Genomic DNA, 25702 nt, shown 5'->3' on the forward strand with positions numbered 1-25702 from the left:
AGGGTTTAGGCCATAGCCCGCCACGCTGGCCCAATGCGGGTTGGGGACTTCACACGTGTTGTGAACCTTCTTCAACGTGCAGGTTTTCCTTCACCGAAAAGCTCATGATAAATTTCAAACTAAACATCAACCCTCTCCTTTATACATAAATATAAAATTATTATGCTTAGTCCATTATCGTTACCGTACTGTCCCATTGAGGTTTGGAGCCTTTACTGGTCTTCTATAGTCTGTGTTAACTAGACAATATCATAGTGTATTATGGTATAGTTTAAAATGTATAAGTGTTACGTCATGTATATATATGTACATTTGATATCAAATAACTTACGATGTATATATTTAAAAAAGTAATTAAAAGTTATTTAAATAATATTATTAAAAACTTACGTATTAAAATACTGACAAGTTAGTTTTTTGACCCTTGCCGTGTTGTAGAATTTTATAGAACTAATTTTTCTAATGATACTACGGGCATTGACGTCAAAATTCAAGATGGCGTCACCCTTTAAGGGTCCAAAAGCAACTCGTGAGTTTTAAAAATAGAAGACAAATTTTTTACAACTCTTTAAAGTGAGAGGCACAAAAAAATTAAAAAATAAATAGTTCGGCACGTACTCTTGACTTACAACAATTTTATTACAATCGTTTGTAGACTTTACAGATTTCTCGTATATTTTGTCATTTAGATATTGTTTTCTTTTACATATTTTATAAACGTTTATGTATAGTATTCCAGTAAATAGTCCCGATAAAATGTCCCATAAGTTTGGGATTTTTCCTGGCATAAGTCAATTTTACAGCTTTAGCCTCAAGACTGCACTGCCTTTCCGACTCAGTGTTGCCCTTTAAACCATTGCTTCTATTCATTATTTATCAAACTTTTGTGTGTTACCGTTTTATATAACTGTTTCTACTAATCACCTGTCAAACTTTTGAGTATTGTCATTTCGAACAAAACTTAACGTACTTGATTTAAAATTAAATGGTTTAGGACATAGGAGATCGGATAATGAACTTAAAATAGAGTTAATACTACATCAGCTTACAGTATCCACTGCTGGACATAAGCCTCCCCCTCAGCACGTCAAGTTTCCCAGTCCTGTACCGTGCGCATCCAGCCAGATTTCCTGCAGACATGCCCGTCCCTTTGCCACTTAAGCTTACAAGATTTTGCAAGCTACGTTGGTCACGCTAGTTCTCTGACGTATGACTTAATTAGGAATTCGATCCATCAGAAAACCTCAAATATAGCTTGCTCCATCACACGTTCAATTTGTGCATGTCTCTGCTCCATAGGACATGACTAGTAGAAAAATGGAGCTAGGCACAACATATTGCGAGGTGTGGTAATGACAGATGAAGTAAAGCGACAATCGAACGGTGGCCAGGAAATGGTTACAGAAACTTGTGACGCCTGTAGCGAGACGGGTGGATGAGATTGTCAAAGTTGCGGGCCGTAGATTGGTGAGACTAGTACAAATTCGTGGTGCATGGCACAAACTACAGCAGGATTTTAGCCAGCTGTGGGTGAAATCGGACTGTGGATAAGGCTCAATTTGAATGGAACGGAAGCATCAATTTCGCCAATTTTCTGGCGACTGCGCCTTGAGGCTGTAGTATTTATTGTGTGACATCAACGTTTGACGTCATACAGCGTCTGCCTCCCGCGGAATTGCCAGGCGTCGCTGACGGCAGCTGCGGAATTCTCGCGAATGCGCGAACATTCTCCAGCATGCGCGAGAATTCCGCGGAAGACGCGCGGCGTGATTTTTGCCTCGTATCTAGTTTGGACGTTACACAATTAAGTTCATTACGCTATGTACAATATCGTTACAAAAATTCGCTTCCATTCAGTTTCGCCGCAACATAAATTGAGCCTAATAGTTATCTAAACTGTTCTCGGCACTTCAGGGCGAAAAGTCAACAAGAACTTAACGGAAGAAAAATCCCAAAAAGGGACCATTTTACCAGGGCTAATTTGACTTAAAGCTACAATCTATTCTGAAAAATCTTTTTACCTGGAACTATGTCTAATAGACGCGTCATCATCCACAAAACTGGCCCTATTCCTTTTCTCACACCGTTTCTGATGCTGCCTAATGAACGCACTTAATCTATTCAACAAAAACTGTTTATCGTGGCCTTCTAATACTAACTGATTCCTTAACACTGTCACCATATGCCTGTTGGCTGTTGCAACGGCCCAATAGTAGTATAGGAAGAATAATAAAACAGCAAAAGCTGGTACAGCAAAAGTGGAGGTACCGATGAAGAATATAATTTCTCGTAGTAAAGACGGAAACTTGTCGAAAGTAAGAATTACTAAATCCCACACTCTATTAAAGCCTCTGAACGGTCCACAATTTATAGACGGCAAAATATCTGCAATAGAATACGCGACAGGAGCAATTGAGAGAATAAAGCCAAGTAACAAAACTGACATGAACAAACTTTTGGATTTCGAAACTTTATACACTACTGGTGACGGTGTACAATTGGTGAGACATGTAAATTTTTTTATGTAAAATATGAGGAAATAAAATATGGTACCGATTATAGGTAGAAAAGGGCAGAAGAAAGACCCCATCCATATTATTGTTTGAGTGTAGACTATATCTAACACGTGTTTTGGTAGATAAAAGTCTTGCTCGCCTATGAATTTTAGGCAGCGACTTGTTGAATGTCGAGCGACAAAAGCCCTCGGCAGGTTTATAAAGAACGTGGTGATGAATTGTACAGCAAAATCTGTTAAAATCAACTTGTAAAACTGCTGACCGACATATGTCTCCCAACATTCAACTGAGTTTGGATTATTTTTATTAAACGCACATTCTAAACCATGTTCATCGTTTACGTAGATATATATTTGCCATAGCAACACTGCCAGAGACGAGAGTCGAAGCAAAACCGTTCTTAGTAAAGCAATTATAATGACATGCGCAGGATTGTAATTTTCGACTTTGATCAAATAGCTAAACACTTCCGGAACAATTATATTCAAAATTACGATACATAAAAAAGGTAAGAATTCGAAAAACGTAATTTTTAATTGATTAAAAGGATTTTTTAGATGAAAACTGAATTTTTCCGGTCTGGTTACATTTACAAAAGGGCTTGTCACGTCTGTAGGACTGACCTCTCTTAACTGGTCATGCGAGAAGTTCAAAACATGGTATATAAACACGCCGCAAGCTGACAAAATAATAAAAACTATTATATTTATAAACAATCGCTTCAAATACAACAGAATTTGGCTTTCTCTACTACGCAGCTTTTCTTCCTTATAACGTTCTTCTTCTAAGGAACCTTTGATTTCATTATATAACGCTTTATGTTTAATTCTAGCCGATTTGTCGTCATGAATACAAAAATCCCATCCCCCAAACACGATATTACAATACGTGTAAAACTGCCCTTCGCTCTCAACTAACCTCTCTTTAAAACCTTTAGCTCCGGTCTTTACTATAGCTATGAGGCTTAGAAATGCCCATGATATAGGCACCAATATGTACGCTAAGGGCATATTGTAGTACATCTGCGACTCGATAAAATCTTTAATATAATATGTATATATCTGATCGCTATATACTCCGTAGAAAAGTATAGTTCTTTCCATCATGCCGGTACCTTGAATGACATCCAATATTATATTTGAATCGGTTAAATTTTTATGTAAATACGCCTGAGAGCAACACTGTGTCGAATTTGGCTGGAAATCTTGGCAGTTTTGTTTATTTTCGACTAGCAACACCTTTGGTAAGATTAAAAATAGAATGACGAATATAGAGATCGTTATGTTTAAAAATAGAAGCCATCTTAAAAATAGGAAGTATGACACGACTCCTGTGCCGAATTTCCCCTCGATTTCTCGCATAGGTGATTGCCATAGTTCTAATTTACCCATAATTTCTGCTGCTCGGATACGGAAGCGGTGCCATACTTTTCTTTGCCGCCAGTGTAGTTGTTCTAAGCCTTGGAGACGTAGTTTTGTTGCATTCTGATTTAAAAAAAATGTATTATTAAGTATAGGGAGTCACACAAATTTATTTTCCACGAAGGTATGTAAATAAATTTTATTGGTATTATCTATAATGTAAGTATGTAATAATTATTAAACAAAAATTGAACACTTAGAAAAAAATCTCTTCGATCTGGCTGGATTCGAACCAACCTAGCAAACCGTGCCAGACGTTATGCCAACTGAGCCACAGAACGAACCAACGGACCTCACGAATTTTTCCATGTGCTTGTTGCAGACCTTTGTTTTGGTTTTTAACTATTTTTTTGACGTAGCGCCATCTGTGAGAAGTCTTTTTTAATTTCAGTTACCTGTAAAGATGCTTTAAGGTCCCTCTTCTGGGCCATGGGCACTGGCATTGATTTTATTTGCATAATCTCGTCCCATGTTCGTTCCTCGTTCGACAGATTCTCTGTAATGTAAAACAATTAACATTAGAAACATAAGCGCTTCATAGCGTACAAAATTGAACACACAGATTTTGAAAATAGAATTTACAATAAATAAAAAAACGATACCAGTAAAAACGAGCAAAAACAAATTGTAAAGAACCATACTCATTTTGGATGTTTTTATGGTTTTTAGCAAATTTTTTAGTCGCGAGAAGACCGGTGGAAAATTTATATCCATCTAAATAATACGTTATATGTATAATCTCAGTACAGAGTACTAAAAAACCGACCTTCAAAGTCGAATGACTTCCACTATTTTGCCACCCTTAGAGCATTTTATTCAAATTTAAATGAGATTACTGGTGAGGTATCGTCTTTCGAACAAAAAAATAATCATCAAAATCGGATACGGATACTACAAAATAACATAATAATTTTCTTTATTAATGTAGCCCCAAACAGAAAATGTTGTTTAAGTCAACTTTCCTTAGTTAAAAAAAATAAATCCAGTATAATTAGAAACTATACGGAAAAACAAATGAAACCGTGTAAATGATGGCCGTCAACTTTCTTTTAACTGGTCCAGAACTGTATGGAACTTGGGCATTATTCTTTTAACAATTTGCATGCAATTTGAGTTCAAATTCGCAAGTGTTGAAACTTTCGTTGTTATTCAATACACTTTCCTGGTCTAATGGAGTTGGTTTCTTCATGAGCATTTTTCAAGAACGTCCCCTTTCTTCATGAAGGACTTATAACGATGTTTTCTTTCCTTGTTAAATCAAGCAATATCAGATAAGACAACTATACATACAATAATTTGTGGTTGTCTATGTGTGTGTCCATGGCACCCGCGCCACAGTTTCCATAGTGCGGGGCTATGAGTGTGTTGCGTTATTATTATTATTATAACCAAATGTTACGGGAGAGGGATTTAACGTTATTACTTTCTTATTTCAATAGCTACGACTTTGATTTTTGCACAACGAGCATTAATTTATGTTGTCTACGGTCTGGTAACAATAGATTCCCGTAAATCACGCTAATTTGGTTGCCACGACATGTACGCGGACCTGATTTGGCCGCGCAATTATCGAAATCGAAACTCGTAATACAATTCTAGTTACGTGTAATGGGCTTGTTCACAATTTTTGACCTATACATATTAAATTTTTTTTCGAAAATGTGGACTACTTTAAGACAATAACTTGAATATTTTATCATTTCGTAGCTTATTTGCCTTGTTACGATTTTTTGAAAATTTTGCAAGTTATTTATATGGTGACGCCATCAATGGCTCTATAAATGTTAACCTTTGCAGCAGGGAATATTTAAAAAAGTAAATTGACATCTCTCAAAATGTCAAAAACGAAATTCTAACCTATAGATATGCATTTCGTTACTTTTTTCTTTAAAGTATTGGGCATTATATATATATTTCTTAATTTATTTATTTTCTCCCAATAGCTTACAAATACTAAAATGGCAATTTGTACAGATATAAACTTAAACAATGCTAAAATGGGAGACTGGTGTCCAAGCTAGGTAAAAAACCTGTGTTATGGATCACCAGGCCTCCACCCCACGGACTTGACTGTAAAATTGTACATAATACACTCATAAGTTTAGGCAGCTATTATACAAGTATAACATAAAAATTAAACAAAAAAAATTTTACAAAAATGGAGTCAAACACGGAAGTATGTGCGTGCTTGCGTGCATGAGTGTGTGTGTGTGTGTGTGTGTGTGGGCGCATGTGTGTGTAAGTATGTGCGCTGTAAATGCGACAGAGAGGTGCGTGAGAAAAGTTTGAATATGTGTTTACCGTGTTAAAATATCTCCAAATAGATCCGAGAACGTAATTTAATTAAATGCTATATATTCATTACCAATAGATTTTCCGTCTGATCATAATTTAAAGTAAGTAGCCATTTCGAAACAGTTTGTTTACAATAATTTTTATTTAAAGGGTATATATTTAAAATTTTATTTATTTTATTATATGTATATGAAACCAACCAAAAACGAAAACGATCTATGAGAGAACCCTGAGTGCATCGAAGAACGACAAACAATATCCTTACGTCTTTTAGTCGTTAACATAGCGGGATCGTACGGTAACTGAGAATGTAATTGTGCGATAGCACACAAAATATAAAGTTCGTACCGTATGCACTGTACACAATTTGTACAGCTCTGTTGTGGAAAATCGAAAAGGAAGATTTAGGGAAGTCTTGAGTACCCCCCTTTGGGCTCTTTCTAATTTTAATAGAATAGATTTGTGAGTACCGCCCCAAGTACACACATCAGTGTCTAGGGATCAAGTACGTTTAAGAGTATTGCTGCAATTAGGGTTAATTATATTAACTTTTTTGTATCGCTATTGATACTTTTTAGTGAGTTTAAATAAGGAAATTTAAATAAGGAATATTGTTTAAAATCCTATAATAAGAAGAAAATCGATTGTCAATGTGGTTTTGTATAAAAATGAGTTATAGTTACAAAATCATTACAATATCTGCATCGGAACCGAAACAATTTACATTATTATGGAGAGACGACATCATTTAACCCGAGAAGTGATGATGCGAGCCGTCGGAATGTTGGAAGCTGGTTCCAGGCAACGTACTGTGGCTTTAACTCTTAACACTACACAGAGCGTCATAAGTCGCCTCTGGACGCGCTATCGCATGACGGGCAGCGTGGCCGCGCGACATGGAGGACGATCTCGCATCACGACTCGCAGACAGGATCGGTATATCCAAAATACTGCTCGACGGAATCGTACCATGACCGCCATGATGTTGGTTACGAGGCTCCACAGCTCCTCAGGCTTGCTAATAAGCGATCAAACAATCCGAAATCGTTTACGTGAAGTGGGTCTGCGATCCCGAAGGCTGCTCAGAGTTCCACCTATTGCACCCTGCAATCGCAGGACCCGTTTACGATGGGCTCGCGAACACAGAAACTGGGAGGAAGAAGACTGGCGCTATGTATGCTTTTCGGATGAATCCCGCTTCGGTATGAGACCGGATACAAGACGTACTCGAGTTTGGAGAACATCTGGACGTCATGAACGTTTGAGATATTGTCAGGAAGTTCATCCATATGGTGGGGGAACAATAATGATATGGGCCGGTATTTGGATCGGCGGAAGAACCGATCTCATTTGGATCAGGGGTAACCTCAATGCTCAAGTTTACGCAGAGAGGATTGTTTCAGATGTTATCATCCCTTTGCGAGGCCAGTTGGGTGATTCATTTCAACTTATGCATGACAACGCACGTCCACACACGGCTAGAGTCGTAACACGCATTCTTGCCGAAGCTCGTATCAACGTTCTGCCGTGGCCTGCTCAATCGCCAGACCTCAATCCAATTGAGCACGCATGGGATATGCTTCAAAGAAGAGCTGTGCCGAGTATGCATACCGTACATACTCTACAACAATATTTTGACTTGTTACAAAACACATGGGCGGCCATTCCTCCAAGTGATTTTGATGAACTCATCTTAAGCATGCCAAATCGCTGTAATTGTGTGATTCGTGTTAATGGTGGAAATACAGATTATTAATTATGTTATCATTACAATAAAAATGAGCAAAATCATCATTTTCGCCATTTTTTTGTCATTTAATTGACGCCGTTAATTTGAGTTTTTTCCCACAATTTGCAAAAACATCAATTTTAGTTTATTTTAATTAAATATAGGGGTAAGCGGTTAAATAAAACATAAGCATTAAAGTAAGAAGTCGTCCTGGAAGACTGGATTTGGTAAATATTGCTTAAATAATTTTTATTTCAAAAATATTCACTTGATCCCTAGACACTTTTGATGTGTGTAGTTATACAGTAGCAAAGTACAGATTGACACAACGCTATGTATACCATTTTGATTATACCATGGTCAGCAACATTACGCAAATTTTTAAAAATATATATCATTTTACGTACCCTAGATACCAGCATATCAACATGATTACTAAAACTGAGATTGTCATCTATTAGTATTCCAAGGTATTTAATGGACCTAACTCTGTCCAATCGGGGGCAGTTACAATGGACCTCGTGCGGGAGAGGACATTTATGTGCAACAATAGAAAAAGGTAAATTAGCCACACAACCCCGCTTCGTGAATGTTATGTACTTTGTTTTGTCTGTATTTAAAGTTAGAATATTTTCACGTAACCACCTGGTGACAATATCAAAACCATGTTGGGCATGATGGAATACTTCTTCCCAACTTTTGGCGCTAAATGTTAGAGCGGTATCATCCGCGAAAGAAGTTATTCGCCCATTGGGTAATTCCAATTTACATAGTTCATTAACATAAACTAGGAAAAGGGTAGGTCCCAGAATACTACCCTGTGGGACACCGTGAGAGACAGGTAGATCGTCACTGATAATGTCACCGATTTTTACACATTGTGTTCTATTGCTTAAAAAGTTACCGAAAAGATCAAGCTGCATGCCTCTGACACCAATTTGTTCTAATTTATCAATCAAAAGAGGGACAGAGACCGTGTCGAAAGCCTTCTTTCTTTAAAGTATATAGAATGCTACGCATTAGCTGGACCCAGAAAGTTCCCAATGTGACAGTTCTTCAGCTTGTTGGCACCTCGAGGGACCGAGAACTCTTGCCGTCAAGAAAAGGAAAGTTCCGTATCTTGGACACGTTCTATGGCATGAAAAGTCTTCTCAAGCTGGTAATGATGGGCAAGATCGAGGGTAAACGACGTACTGGAAGAAGTCGTGGTTGCGCAACATCCGGGAATGATCGAATATTGCCAGCGTAGAACATCTGTTTCGCTTGGCTCAGGACTGGGAAGAGTTCTCCAAACTGCCACCAGTAGTGGAGAGACACTACATGATGACGAAAGTATTGGGGTTTTATCGTTCTACTATTTTCGCACGTGTTTTTGTTTCTTCTTGTTTTATTTAGTGTAATTATATTACCGACAGAATCATGAACTTTATAAAAGCTGAATCTCGTCAATTGCCAAAAATCGGAAACGTAATGATTATGGAATACATTTACTTAAAATAAGCTTAATGTAGCAGAAATAAGAAGAGTAAAACTCTTTCAAATGTTGAAACATCTATATTGATTTAAAACTGTGGGGAATTTATCGCAAAACTAAATAGTTGTTGCATGGGCCAGAAAAATGGAGCAAAGTAGTCACCATTTGGTACCCACATGATGCAAAACGTAATAAAGGTGTCAAGATCATAGATTCCCATCTATGATGAACTGAAGCTAACTGCAGCACCATGTTGAAATGTTGAAGAAGAGTAGCTCTTGATAGAGCGCACTGGAAAGGTCTGGGTGAGGCCTATGCCAAGAGACACGCTGAGTTAAGAGATATATAATGCGAAAATTTAAAATGCAACGTAAAATTGTAATGTAAAAATATTTGTAAATCAGCTTAAAAAAGGCTATAAAGTAAGATGAAAGCTATAGTGAAATGAAAACTTTATACAGCTTCTGCATAATTAGATTAGAAATATCTATGGTAGTGACCCTATATTAAAACGAGTATTATAAATGTGACCAAACGCATTATTGATTTCATTAAATTGATTAAACATTACTACTCATTTGTTATTAAAAAAATCCCAAAACAGTGGTTAAATGTATCTCGTAAGTGAGTAGTGATCTTATGTCAATTTTGATAATTTCAAGTGCTATTTGCTATGAGTGAGAAATAAAAGTATTATTAATTATTAAATATTTTATTTACTCCATGATCTAAATAACAATTTACTTGAATCACACTTTTTATCTTTCGACTGTTAACCAACAATACTCTTTAGTGTTGGTTCCTTCTTTAAATATTCGAAATTATAAAGCTGTCATTTAATAAAAAAAGAACTGTCATGTAAGAGAAAAATTGTATGATATTGATAAATTTCACTAAACACTTTGGCTATCTCCAACCAAATATTCCACGCAAACCTTAGTTCTTCCGCTTCAAACACATACCTAAACCCTATTCATCAATGATTATCCGGCTGAGACTGGGTCACGTTTGCTCCCCGGTTTTCCTAGCCAAAATTAAAGTACGTGATCACTCCCTCTGCGAATGTGGACTAGAGGAAGGCACTCTAGAACACTTATTTTTTAACTGCCCCCTAATAAGCTTCCCACTTTACGATTTGCTTCCCGAAAATATTGCTCGCCCAATAAATATCAACTATTTCCTAGCCAACGCACACTCTCCAGTAGTATTCACTTTATACAAATTTCTAAAACTTAATAACATAAATCTGTAACCAGCCCCGAATAGCCTCTGCTCGACCACATTCATTTCATAATTTTCTGCCCCAACAATGTGAGTCGGAGAAAAATACTCATTTCTGATCAGTCTTAATTTTTAAGAAAAATGAATATTCTTTATTCTTCCCGTATTCTCCCATTATCTTTCGTATAATTTTATTTCTTTCTCCATCCTCCATGATAATTTTCCACGCTGACACCGGTCAAAAGTTTGTTATTGAACGAAAACGACGCCTAACTTTGTTTTACTAAACTATTTTATTTTTTATTTCCCGCTAAATAAAACTTCCTACAACGTTTCTAAAAGAAAGAAAATAACATGAGCTCTCAAATTATATTTTTGTAATGTCATTAAAATATATATATAACCGTCATTGTGAATAAAAACCGCCGAAGTATTTTAATAACCGGCAATCTGTCTCACTACCGCTACCTTAGAGGATGGACCGCTACACATGTCTCTCAACCCTGACATTGGCAAAATCGTCGCGCAAAACGACGGAGCCATAGACACAAAAGTTGAAGAATTTAAATAAGATTTTTGAATTATGAAACTGACGCTGGCAATGATCTCCATAATTTTTATATTATTCTTATAAAACTGTTGCTGGCAAAACACAGTAGTTAAAAAAATGGCAACCAAGTTCTCTTTGCCAAAAAGGTGTGCATTGATTTTAATTTCAAAATCATGACATTAATCCACATCAAGAAAAATGTGCTGATATTAGATTTATTATTTATTAAGAATTCAGTCATTTCAGTCACTCTTTATTAAAGAAAAATTGCATGCAAATTTGGTACATATTTGTAGTTGTTATTTATGCAGTAAAAATTCCAATGTCGAAATCATTTCAACATTTGAATAACTTACTTTAAATACAAGTGGCAGGTTTTTAATTTCTTATGAATGAGAAATACAAATTAGATTTTTTTTAAATTACCTAAATTTAGTCAAGCAAGTCAGCAAGTTTAGTCTGAAAATTCAAGTTGATCGCTTATCCTTTATACTGAATCAATTTGTTTTGAACTAATATTGTTTAGACAATCAAAGGTATCTTAGGTTTTCTGAATATCTTTTTAAACAATATATTTTCTACTTTTTAAGACTGTTTTTGCTTTGTCCATAGTAAAGTTCATTTTTTCCATTTCAGATGTAAAATCAAACAGAGAAGGAGTAGCTGTTGAAGAAACTTCTTGAGAAGAAAGTATTTCAGGTGTCATCCTAGCACTTGTTGTTTCCCTTATTCTATTATTTGTACTCTTGTCAACCATTTTTACGTCACACTGTTTGCAGTGTGTATCTAAAAAGTCGATTGGATACTTTGTTAATGCAACCAACAAGGTTATTGTTATAAGAATGCTTCATGGCACAAGAATAATGATATAACTAAATAAACTTTATAAGTAATGTGCAAGTCGGCGACGTATAAGGAACTATACAAACTCTCCTATTTCGAATTTTTAAGCAGTTTTTGTAATTCACTGTCTTTTGATTCACTTGGATGCTGAAAACATATTATTATTAGCTCTATATAGTATACAATAGGTAAATTTACAACCATACAAATCAAACAGTTGAATTCATACTTCATTTAATATACTGATATTGCGCAGGTTGACTGTGCGTTTGAGTTTTTGCTCATGTTTCATAATTTTCACTTTTAAACAGTTCACCAACTCTCCGGTCGGCTACAAAACTAATAGAATATTATTACCTCGGAAATTTCACAGTAGTACTACAAAAGAAATGAAAGACAAAGTATTATCTCACGTTTACTTCACGACACCGCTTAAAATGAACAAAGATCTTGTTTGGGTTATTTGTTATATTCCATAGCTGTGTTATATTTGATATTTTGTCTCCCGGCAGCGAAATTAAAAGTTGCAAAGATAGTAAGGTTATGTCTATGTTTACAAACGTTGATGAAATGACATTTAATTTTTTTTTGCGTTTTTGCTGTGTGTTACGCACGGACAAAACATTATAGAGCCACTGATGACGTCATTGAATGTCAAATAAAGGTCAATACTATTTTTTTTTTAATATAAAGAATCTCAACGTAATATTGACAAATACGTAGAAAATATTAACAGCAACCTTATTCCTCGAAGTGGATTTTGAAATAGAGAGTTTGAAAAAAATTAACAATGCCCATTGCAGTACTCCCGACGATGTGTATTTTTACACTCAATTATAGCGAATGATATCAAATCAAATAATATAGCGATTTAAATTGACAACAGCGCCATCTGTTATCTGTTATCATCTGTAAAAATAAACTATATTATACCTTTAACCATATACGATCCATTGTTAAAAACACAGAAAGCACCGCACTCCATAACAGTTGATCGATAACTATAGAAAGTGTTAACGAGTAACGAACGGTTACTTTTAACTAATTGGTGATCTCACCTTCGTTATTTCGTTAGCATGAAATTTGAACGTTAATCGACTTTATTTAGTGTTAATTGGACGTAGTTAAGCAAAAAGGATCCAATCCACAAAATTATCAAAAAATTAGATATTTGTACCAAACGGTTCCTAAACTCTAACCTCTTAGATCAGCAAAAAAAAATTGAACATATAAACATAAATAAATATGTCTGGAGTTACATGACATTATAAGTTTTGAAAATAAGACAAGAGTGGGAAACACTTTTAAACTTGAAAGTGACATATTATCTCGAACTTGACTGGATGTGCATTGGATCCTTTTTGTTTAACTACGTCCAACTGGACATAGTTACGCAAACAAGAACCAACCCACACCTCGAGTGAAATTGAGTTATGTGTTTAGGTAGAACACCAGATGTGACCTTTACCTGCTCACAAAATATCCTGGCAATGTACCAAGCCAAGACGCAGAAAATAAAAGTCCTCCAGGGTACCAACCCTAGATAAGAAATTTTTTAAAAGCTAAAAAGAACCATGCTGCTTAAATTTTAAATTTATTTTTTAAATATGCTAAATGGATTCATGTCACATGGTACCTGTAGATCTTTAGCGTTTTCATTACGAAAACTAGAACCAAGCCACATGGTTCTCGTTAACGAAATTAAAAAAAAAAATTCTATTTTTATTGCTAAAAGGAACCAAGATGCATTTAGTTCTATTTTGCAAATCAAATATAGCCCCTTATGAAATAACCAAGATGCTTAAGCCTTTATAGGTAATTATATTTTGTGAAAAGAGTGGGAGATAATAACGTACAAATATATAATTATTATAATGATAATATACACACATATAAAAGTGATTCGTCCTAATGATTGTGATTATTAAGAATGCACTGAACTACGGTTATGAATTTTCAAAAACAGCAACACCAAAAGTAACCTGGTAAATGTAACATATTCGTTTCTACTATAATTCATCTCATTCTATGAACTTCATTGATTTATTTTTTCTGCAGGTCTTCATTATTTACACATAGTCATCTGGCGTGTATAGTCTTTATTGCAATTGTAGAACACATTACATTCGACCAAAATCTGTATATTGACCTTCGCAAAAATAATACCAAAGTAGTAAATGCTTCACGCCGTCGTCAAGTCTCTCCTTTGCATGCTTAATAAGGCAGGAGCCCACTACCCGAGGACCCCTACTCGCTTCTCTTTGTACCTAAATATTGCAATGTCCTGAGTGGATGTCCATGTTGTTAACCGAAAGACAGCTTTGTCTTTTATAAAATACCATACATATACTTTTATATAATACATAACATTTTTGGGTAAGTTAGTATACGTAGAAGAGGTAAAGTTTTATGCAGGCTTCCGCTATGATTGTTTTTGTGGAGTGAGTTCCATGGGCTAATTTCGTGTCATTTTTGAGCTGCTTTTGCAAAAACTGAGCTGTTTGTAAGTGCTTAGTGTAAGCATCTTCAACCTGGGCTTCATAGTTGTAAGTGAAATAACGTGGCTTGGTGCGGTGGTTGAACTATCTAAGAAACACCTGTCTGATTTTTGCGTAGATAGAACTGTCTATACAGCCGATTTCATTTCATCGCTATATAATTTATAAATTTTAGGACACATCATATCACATCGTCGTTACAATTTGCTCGTCGATAGCGGAAGATACATGTGGGCAGTTTATGAGAAATGCTCCGCTTTCAGAAGCTAAGTCAAACACATGCCGTCTTATTACACTATTATTATGATAGCAGTAAGAAACAAGCCTCAACAAGAAAAGGCCCAGGTTGAAGATGCTTACACTAAGCACTTACAAAAACTCAGTGTTTACAAAACCAGCTCAAAGGTGACCCATCAAGATCCATTCTTCGAAACAGTCACATTCGACCTGCAAACAACTTTACCTCTCCTGCGTGTATACGCAGGAGAGGTAAAGTTCCGTAAAATTATACCATTCAAGTGCATTAATAACCCAAATGTATGCGAATTCAATTAAAAAATATATCAAATACGTGAATTTCTGAAATTCATAACTCCACTTTTATAGAGATTGACGCAATCGATAATATGTTATCGAGATGTCATTAACTGAAAAAAAGAAAGGCAAAGGCGTGGCTTGCATACAGCCGAAATCATTTTCATACTTAATATTATTGAATCAGAAATTTCTAGTTTTAGTACTTTATATTTAATTAATATTGCATTAGTGCATTATTTTTTGTCTACATTGAAACGAAAATTTCTTTTAATAGCGTAGTTGAGGCACCCACTTTTTTATGTTAATTATTGTTGTTGATTCAGATTTCCTCAAAACATTGAAGTAAGACAGAAATGGCTTATAATGCTAAAGAGAAAAGACTGGGTTCCGAAAAAGTCTTCAAAAATATGCAGCAAACACTTTGAGGAAAAATGCTTTTCCTTTATCCGGTATGTCTTACAATTAATGGTTTTTTTTTAAATCAGCGATTTGTTGTTGTTAGAGTTTTGTTCTGTTCCGAAATACGATACTCATATAGGATCACTTGTGTGTCCATCTGTTCGTCTGTCACAGCCAATTTACTCCAAACCTACTGGATCTATGGTTAACACCATAGATTTAGTATATAGATAATCACACAGTTAACACAGTATTTGTTTTTTTGTTTCTCTCACCGTATTTGTTTTATCACAGTATGTATTTGATATAAATGTGTATTAAATTACTGCCCTGATAAGCCGAAAAGCGCTATCTCAAACGGAGTAAGTTTTGAGAAAATCGACTACAAAACGTCGTACGATTGTAGGTATTTCCGCACCTTCAATAATAAATCTTTTTGAAGATGTTAAAACTTATTTATACGTATTTTTGACTAATAAATTTATTGACATTTCTGAATTATCCACAAATTGTACCATTATACATGTTTTGTGAGATACCACTATTTTGATTATAAAGAAAGTCGCCTTTATTAGTAATTTAAGGAAAAATTGAGATATAAAAATGCTTCTTAGTGGTTTTTTAAATGTTTTAAGTTAGATAGTGCTATTTCCATTATACAATGAGATGCGAAATTATTATAGCTATTGAATGGTATAAAAAAAACTAAAAGGGCGTATCTCAGAGATAGCGCCTTTCGGCTTAGCAGGGCAGAATGATTTTACGTTCTACGTTCTATACATTCGTTCTATGTGATTTTGTGTTATACTTTGTGAAGTGATTGTAAATGTTTTGTTTCTATTTGTATTCGTGCTGAATAAACATGTTATCTATCTATCTAATTGTGGGTTTCCTATCAACGGTACGTGTTGAGTACTCAATGCATAACCATGGAGCATGTAACCATTTCAAAATATCGGGAAAATAAATAGAACTCATACCATTGCAATCAGTGATTTTAGAACATTTGAAAGAAAAGTTTAAAAGTATTTTATAAATAGGCAATTATACTCGATTAATCATTGACTTACAAATAAATGGACGACGGGTCTAATACAAAAACCACGAAAAAAATGTCCCAAGTCAACCTATTTAAACGTAGTGACATGTAAAGGAATATGAAAAAGCTAAAACGTTGAATTTAAATTGTAATGTCATCGCAGTACTGTCTAATTTTGCGTGCTTCGCTGTCAATCGAACAAACGAAGACTAAAGCATGAATGACGCTCTGTATACGATTTTAACGCCCTATAAGTTCGGACACTTTTTAGCGCGGACCCGACGTCCATATAATTGTAAGTCAATGCAATTAATGAATTATTTGCTAATGCACAGGATAATTAAAATATAATTTATATTGTAATTTAAAATTGCACGTAATTTAAATAATGAAATGTTGTAACCTAGATTTAGAATAAGAATGACGTTATACAAGGCTTGTGAATTGTAGTACTGTATTTGCATGCAAATGATTGTACTTAAAGCAAATAAATGATTTGATTTGTTTTATACCGCACTAAGTACCGTTTAGTGAATAACAATGAAAGCCTTAATTAAAATACAGATTGCGACAAAATCTAACAAAAATCAAGTTCTTAGGATCAGGTACATATTAAAAAAAATGAGTATTTTTTATTTTTTATTGATCTAATTAGCGTACCTATATTTCGCACTGCTATTCCAATAGTGTTGTAACTCAAAATATGTGAAATTTAATATTATATTATTACTGAACGTAAAATTTGATTCTCTACACGTCAAAAAAACCGTCGTTAGGATATTGTAAGAAACAATCAAAAGATAATTATTAATACAAAGATCGAACACTCAGAAAAAAATCCTTCGATCCGGCCGGATTCGAACCAACGTTTTCTAGCATACCGTGTCAGACGCTATACCAACTAAGCCACGGAACGAACCAGCGGACCTCGCGAATTTTTCTATGTGCTTATTGTCGTGTCTTTGTATTTGGTTTTTCAACGGCTTTTTAGTCGTAGCGCCATCTATGAGAAATCTTTGAAAGATTTTTTGTCAACCGTGACCATGGGACCTGTCCCAAAGGGCCCGAAACGTTGGTTTGTTCGAAAAAACAAATATACGCGATTTACATCCGGAAAAATAGTTTCATTTCCTATGTGTAACAATCGCGAAAACCTAAGAACTCGAAATTGTTTAAGTGTCTATAATAAACTATACATAACATATAAATTGAAATTTTTTTTTTTTGCGGGAAGTGAGTTTTTCATCGATTCTGAGAAAGATCTCTTTTTGAGTTAATACACTATTTGTTGTATTAACAGTGCGATTTGTTTTATCAAACAAACGTTGCGTAGTCTTTACATGTTCCATGGTCACGACAGACGCGATGGTTTGTTTGTAAAAACAAATATACGCGATTTGCACCCAAAAAAATAGCTCATTCGGTAAATGCGGCAATACTGACCGGATAGATCTGGCAACATAGACAAATGAATGTCTCGGTTTTGCGTGTTACGCGCGAACGTCGACTGTCGCCTTTCATTCTGAGACCGAGCTCGCTTCGCTGTGGTTGCTGTAACAATATAATCATGGTTTTACATTAATAAGTTCACAGTCGTCTCCATAAAGCCACAAATTAGCCCCCTTTACACAGTCACTATATCGCGCGTGGTCGTAGTGCGATTCACGTAAGTTTATTGTTGAAGTTACGTAGTCAGTCCTATCCAAAATGGGTATTCTCGTATCACTTGAACGAACGTTGATATGAGTAGAATCGATACGTAACGACTAATGAACGACTTGGATTGTGAAATTTGACGTTTAGTCGTCGAAATTCTATTGAAAGAACTGTCAAAATTTTTGCAGAATACGTATGACATGTCGTTTAGAGTCGATTTAAGTTCCATTCATATACCAGAATATGCTTTAACGACGTTTGACGTTCACTGTCACACGTGAACACGAAAAAGCAGTTACTACTACTAAATCGCTACGATATCGTAACGGTTTGATTACGTGAATCACCCCCCAGGAGACTTATTGGCGACGATAAGGTCTTATCTAAACTTCATAGTATTAGACGTATGGCGAAGAAGGTGGAGTTGGTATGCACTGTCAAGCAGCGAAAGGTTGCCCATTTGGGTCATGTACTGCGACATGACAGATATCACCGAAGATATAATGACGGGCAAAGTAGCTGGGATGCGGAAGGTTGGAAGAAAGAAAATGTCATGGCTTCGTAGCATCAGGGAGTGGACCGGCGTCAAGACCGTGGAACAACTGTTCAGGCTAGCTCTGGACAAAGAAAGATAAAAAACTGACTGCCGATCTTCAATAATGTGAATCACCCCCCAGGAGCGCACAGGGTTGCGGGAAAGTCTGCACGCGCAATCGTGCGATTGAAGTTTTAGTACGGTAATACACGTCCGATTTCGTGTATAATGGACGGATCCGACTATCGCATCGGATTCACTCAATACACGTCCGATTCTTTCGTCAGACTTTTTCTGAACTAACTGTAGTGTTTGTGGGGAATTCCCCAAATACAGGGAATTTCAACTCAACAACTCGTTTGTGGATTTTGTTTGGTTTACGCTATGTGGGGAAAATGCCCTCGCATTCTATAATTTTATTTTATCTATATATTTAATTATATATAATTTATTTTTATATGTAACTATAATTTACTTTTTCAACATCGCACATGCGCCGCGTATATAGCAACATTTATATAGAATTATTAGCAAACCGCTTATATGTATAAAATTATCCAGTAGGATTAGAATCACTTTGTCTTGAATTGTAAAATTACTACTATTATCAGTGACCGACAAGAGCCCGGCTCTTAAATAGGATGATGATGATCAGTTGGTGCGTGTTGAGCGCGCGACCCTTCCTCGTTTTGACCGGTCCCCGGTGTGAAAAAAGGATACAGCTCTTGCCGAACAAAGCAGAGCAGTAGGTATTTTAAATGACTATGCACACAAATCAGGGCCGTGCCCGGGCGTGCTAGTTTGTATGAACTGCGGGTTCGTCCCACAGCGCCGGGCGGACACGGACATGTGTGAACGAGTTCGTACAAAATAAACGCAACCATATTTTTTGAGCCCCTGACAGAGCACGGCCCGTCCACGTCCCGGTCACGGCCCAGATTTGTATGGATAGACCTTAATACCACAACTTGCCACTCGTCAAGCTCAAATATTAAGGTTCAAACTTAATTCAACTTGTTGAGTTTATTTCTAATTATAGCATAACGTATATGTAACAGATGGGCATAATTGACGTTCTTAATTATTTGATATATTTTTAAGCGTAACAATAATTTTGAATAATTTGCATTAGCAACGCTGCAAATCGGAGGGAAGAATAGGACATGTATTTTGTCTCCCCGCAAAAGTGTAGAGTGCGCCGTCAGACAATCGGGTAATAAAATCGGACGCTATTTCCGACTCGGATGTATTGAGTGTTCCTACAATTATATGGTACGAGCGCCTTCCAGTAGTCGGATCAGACTATCGGATGGAAAAAACGGACGTGTATTGTCGCACTTAAGCGTCGATGACCTTGAGCGATCGATGTTTTAAGCCGCGTCTACTTTATTACAATTATGAAATGAATTAGCTAGCTAGGTGCAGTGCCGACGACATAGGTTCATCCAGTAACGCGTCTCAGCTATCACTGCCGAACTTCGTATACGTAAAAGAGAAGAAACTACCAACAGTTTGCGCGCGTTTCAAAAGAGGGTTTATTTCCAAAATTAGGTTCAAAATGTAAAAAACAAAACAACCACGGTTTTCATTATTGGATAATACCTTATTTTTCAAAGTTTTACCAATTTTACTTGGTATATTACGGATATATTTGCGTCGATAGCGTAGAATCAACTCATCCGTACAACAAAGATCTACCTACGTGCAAGACTACTTGTTCTCAGGACATAGTATACTTCGTTCGTTTTTTCCACTGCCACAAATTGAACAGATCTTGCCAAAAACGCTTTAAAGTGAAGCGTTATTGACGGAATTCAGCGTCTTAAGCTGATGTTCTTTCGCGCGCGATTGTTCGTGTTCGCTTTTGTTACAATGAAAGAGCGAAAGGCTAATAGCGCAAGATAGACCACGTGAAACTGGCGCGTGTGGGAGTGCGCGACTGATGAGTCTTTTTTTTTTATTGCTGTATCACGCGCGATAGTGTCTGTGTAAAGCCTGCTATTATTTAACGCGCAATGTATACTCGTAAATAGCATAGTAAAACAAACTCAGTACAGAGTACTAAAAAAAACTGACCTCAAAAGTCAATCATCCCCTAGTTTGCCACCCTTAGAAGCGGAATATTTTCTTCAAATTTAAATGGGACCACTCCTGAGGTACCCGCTTTCCAACAAAAAAGAATCATCAAAATTGGTTCACAAGTTATCGAGTAACATACATACAAAAAAAACATACAGTCGAATTGAGAACCTCCTCCTTTTTTTGAAGTCAGTTAATAAGAGAAGTATGATAACTCCGTACAAAGTAACAGCGCGGCTTGTATGTGTGTACGTGTACGGACGCACACATTCGCATAATAATGAAAGGCGCGGCGAGACGACCAGTGTAGGGCAACGCGAGTGATTTGAGAATTTTGTTTCAATTACTTAAAATATACTTACTATTCCTAGCTTGTTTAGACGGCAGTAATGTAGCCAAGCTTGTAGCATCTGCTCTATGCAAGTTGTCAAACAGTTCCTGTTCCGCTCCGGGGTATAGTTCTTGGTAGAACTCCCCCGTGGCTTCCTCCCAACCTGCTGTTTTGGAGGATCGGGCCTTATTCTTCGAATTGCCTCCTGACATCTTTAGATTTCCATATTAACCTATGGACAAAGTTAAAATTGTGAATAATAAGTATAAGATAAAACTAAACACAAACATACGACACAAGCACATAGAAAAATTCGTTAGCTTCGCTGGTTCGTTCCGTGGCTTAGTTAGTACGGCGTGCGACACGGTGTGCTAGATGACGTCGGTTCGAATCCGGCCGGATCGAAGGAAATTTTTCTGAGTGTTCGATCTTTGTATTAATAATTATAACAAGTAAAAGGTTTTCATAGTGGGTACTTGATGATTAGTAGGATCAATTTGAAAAATGAGCTTTTATAAATTGTTTCTGGTCTTGCTGGTCTAGGTAGTGAATTGTAGTGGCATGTACTCATGTAACCCTAGTCTGAGATTAATAAATTAATCTCTGGCACTTTATAGACACTGTTCTGCCCCCGTAGCATGGCTACGCATGATAGCCGCGACGCGCGCGTTAAAATTGAAATAAGCGTGCCCTATTGGTTATCTGAATTAGATATGGTTGAGACAGCCAATAACGCGCGCTTATTTCATTTTATCGCGCGCGTCGCGACTGTCATGCGTAGCCATACTACGAGGGCTGGATAACACAATTTTATCCTGTATCATAGGTTGCCAAACTTTTTGGTTCACCGGCCACTTAGGCAATAAAAAAAATTTGCGTGTAATTTTTGTTTTCATTAAAATTTGTTGAATACATACTTTATGAAATTTTTAGTTTATCGCTCCTGGCGGAGGTTGAACAACAGACAATTCTGACTTTGGAGGCTGCTGCTTTAAAGAGCAAGGTGGTACTGCAGCTGAACCATTACCTCAAATTGTTTAGCCAGGAGTGTCGCCTTCCACGGACACTTCGTTTTCCAGCGAATATCCTCTGGATGACGAACTAAAGTAATGTTCCTCATGACGATTACACTACTAATTGCTCCCTAAATACTGGCAGCATTCTTACACTTTCTACTACTAATTTTGGAAAAGAATGCTCGCAACTGACGATACAACCCTGAGAGCAGTATGTGACACGTCTTTCGACATCTCTATTTTTAGCATACTGGATGTCTGTCTACCGCATCGAGTACATAACCAGAAATAGAGACGACATAAGGGCCATCCATCCCTGGCAACTCATTAGGCAAATGGGCCTTATGTCACTTTTAAATATCAACTCTCGTTTGCGCTGAAATCACAAATTAGAAAGCTGAAATAGTACAGCACCGACAACTGACCTGTGTGTATGTCTCCGTATATTCCAAAAATATTCTGTATTTATTGTAATAAAGATAATATCTCTAACAATAGGAGGCTGTTCCATTCGGTAGTGTGGGGAAAAACAGCAAAAGATCTAATTACAAAACAAACGGAAACCATTTCATCATAATTTTTAATTTTTCGTCCATTATAGAAAAGTTCAAGTTAAACTGGTCGATTTGAAGTGAAACAATTGACGATCCGTCAATTGTTTCGATACCGTCACCGTAATGATTTGGCAGAATAGTTTTTAAGCAAACTAAACGACATTTCGTATCTATTTCTGGCTATATACTCGATGGTCCACCGAGAAGTGAATCGTAAATGACAATTGCCCGTTTATGTATTATTTTATTTTGGGTCATATTTTATTTTATTGCATCTTATAATTTATTCTGTATTATCTAAGGTTTATTAATATTTGTGTGAATAGGTACTCAAACTGTTTTGTTTTTCAAATGCCTGAATAAAGAATTTAATTATTATTATTAGTACACTGGGATGGCAATGATTTAGCCCAACATTAATACCATTTCATATCTTGGAAGCAGATGAAAATAACTAGATTATCTGAATTTGCACAACACCTCTAATTAACTGTAAAGTTCAATGCCCGCAATGACTAAATCTCAAACTTAAATAATCAATCTTTGAATTTCCTTAGGATTAAAGAGAACTCATTGTGTGAATGCGGTCTAGACAAAGGAAACGTGGACTATATATTTTTTGACTGCCCTAAATTACGGTGTTCCCTATATGGCATCCTCCCTCCCTCTATCCCTCGTCCTACTTCCTTCAAAATGCCCTTTTGGCCCATACATGTTAATCATATTAAACTGTAAATATTATTCATGCACTAACACTATATCGAACATACATATACACATGTTTCTAACGACTTGTGTTGTCTAATTTGTACCGTCTCTTTTGTTCTAAAATTCAATTTTGCAAAAACTCTTCGATTTTCCCTCCGAGTCACCGAACAAAATTCTAACACACCCTCCATAACGTTTATGAAACTAGAAAACTGACACTGCCAGAATTGAGTCTCACAAGCCATTCATTAAGAAAAAAAATCTTTATTTCATAGATAAGTATATTTCACTTAAATTCGTCACATTGTTTTAACTTTAACTTATTCATAAGGCAAATTCACCTGAGACGAATGAGTAGCCAACTCTAGGGTTTACTTTCTTTTTTTTTGTGTTGAAAATGTGTTCCATGTTCAATGGAGTATAGAGTGTGTCCTTCAGCATGGACATCTACTTGGACAATAGTAAATGTGAAACGGTCTCTGCGACACAAACCTAGCCTGTAATTAGTGCTGAGGACGCAAGTAAAAATGCGAAATAACTAATGAATAATTATGCAATTGCCTAGTTTACTATGGAACTTCAATGATCTATATTATTTATTAATATGTAGAGACAATAAATGATTTATTATTATTATCTCCTCTTGGAATTTCCCTCTCTTAACAGAATATCAAATCAATTGTTTTACTACAGCTTTGAGTCACAAGCTGTAATGCCAGAGCATTAATGCTTCTCCAGCCTATCCCGGAATGTTTCAAATGAAGTGGATAGCACACGCATGCAAAAATATATATAATGGTAATCTGGTAACATTAGTGAATAAGTCATCCGGTGTCATATATTGTTGTTGTCACAATTTTGGTGGTCTACAATTCTTTTTTGATTATTTATAAAAAAATTATTAATAATTTACCCCCTCGAAGCTGGAAATGCTCTTAAAGAAATATAAAGAGTTCTGAATATATAACATAACTAAGTAGGTACAAGTGAGAAGGTATTCCTCCTTATGATTACATTTTAACTTAATTTCATGTAATATCATTTAATAGCGTTTTTTAAAATTTTACTTTGATTGTTTGCTATGACTTAACATGTTCAGACCGTTGCTGGTCCATCAGGCGTAGTGTACCACCAGTGGTTACACAACACCTTAGGTTGTACGTATTTATTTTCTCGGAGCCCTCTGGTCTTAGATTTATTAGACACTGGAATTTTATATTTATTACTACCATAATTTTATTGTTCTAATGCTATTTGATACTTTGCTTTCAAATCACATGGTTGTATTTTACAGTAATATTTACTAAATTTTTAATTAACCAACCTTGTTTGCAGGTTTTTAACACATGCAAATTTCAATACACCCTTAAGTTTACAAAGATTCATGTCTTATATGTGATGCATTCAGATGTTGTTTGTACCTCAGAATGTACCACATACAAATGCATGTGCAGGGTACGTAGTATTCATATTTATTACAGAACAGACAACATTCAGTAAGCTCTTTAACCCTGACTGGTTGACTTATGATTGACAAACATTGTAAACTCTATAGCATATTCATAAAACAAATATGTGCACAGTATTGGGACAATAAATGGATATTGATACCAAGTTGCTATACAAATAAAATTTTACGCACTCAACATTGTAAGTGCAAACCATTTGATAACAAATTGATGGTTTTCACACGATAAAATTATCAGTGATTCTTTTCAACAACCCTATTAAAACTGATAACTAAGTCTATCAAACATTATTTTATCGTAAACATGTAACGAGTTCTTAGGTTTTCGCAATTGCTACACTAGGAAGTAGAACTATTTTTTCGGATCTAAATCGTGTATGTTTGTTTTTCAGACATACCAGCTTTTCGGGCTCTTTACGTCACGACTGACCATGGCTGTTGTCAGAACAATTTGTTGTGTTGAAAAAACAAATACTTGTACGAAAATATAGTTTCATTTCCAGTAAACAAATAAACTAACGAATCCTTAGCATTAATAGGAGTAATCATCTAATCGTGACTAATAAAATAAAACTGTAACAGTTAACCGTTTGATATGTTTCAAAATAGAACTTCCGTTTTAAAACAAATAGAAATTCAAAAATGGAATGTGTCTAATTGTAAAGAAAGACGATTGTATGTTTTTATTGTGCGATATTTAGGCCATAAGGGTAACTGTAAACTCACCGCAAAATGTAAGCAATTTTTCTCAACAAATAACACTGAATTTACACTAGAATTGTTATAACGTGAACATTGTTTAGTTATCGTACCACATTTCATTTACTGGAAGC

At 35.8% G+C, this 25702-nt stretch overlaps 1 protein-coding gene across 1 annotated transcript; it reads right to left on the reverse strand.

The window, feature by feature from the left end:
* Positions 1-318: 318 nt before the first annotated feature.
* LOC113233592 (transmembrane channel-like protein 7) lies at positions 319-25702 on the reverse strand. Its single transcript, XM_026468739.1, has 5 exons — positions 25596-25702; positions 21155-21355; positions 17966-18073; positions 4333-4433; positions 319-4000 (listed from the first exon to the last, which is right to left on the reverse strand). The coding sequence occupies exons 2-5, from the start codon at positions 21333-21335 to the stop codon at positions 2018-2020; spliced, it is 2373 nt and encodes a 790-aa protein (XP_026324524.1). The 5' UTR covers positions 21336-21355; positions 25596-25702; the 3' UTR covers positions 319-2017.

This window comes from Hyposmocoma kahamanoa, unplaced genomic scaffold (assembly GCF_003589595.1).
Source record: "Hyposmocoma kahamanoa isolate Upper Pololo Valley unplaced genomic scaffold, ASM358959v1 79, whole genome shotgun sequence".
Taxonomy (NCBI): Eukaryota; Metazoa; Arthropoda; class Insecta; order Lepidoptera; family Cosmopterigidae; genus Hyposmocoma; species Hyposmocoma kahamanoa.

What these genes read in the sequence shown, in the direction of transcription:
- LOC113233592 (XM_026468739.1), bottom strand. Translation starts at nt 21,335, where the DNA reads ATGTCAGGAGGCAATTCGAAGAATAAGGCCCGATCCTCCAAAACAGCA. An exon ending in TATGTTGCCAGATCTATCCG is followed by an intron (nt 4,434 to 17,965) that starts GTCAGTATTGCC and finishes TTTACATTACAG; the next exon opens with AGAATCTGTCGAACGAGGAA. An exon ending in ACCTTAAAGCATCTTTACAG is followed by an intron (nt 4,001 to 4,332) that starts GTAACTGAAATT and finishes TTTTTAAATCAG; the next exon opens with AATGCAACAAAACTACGTCT.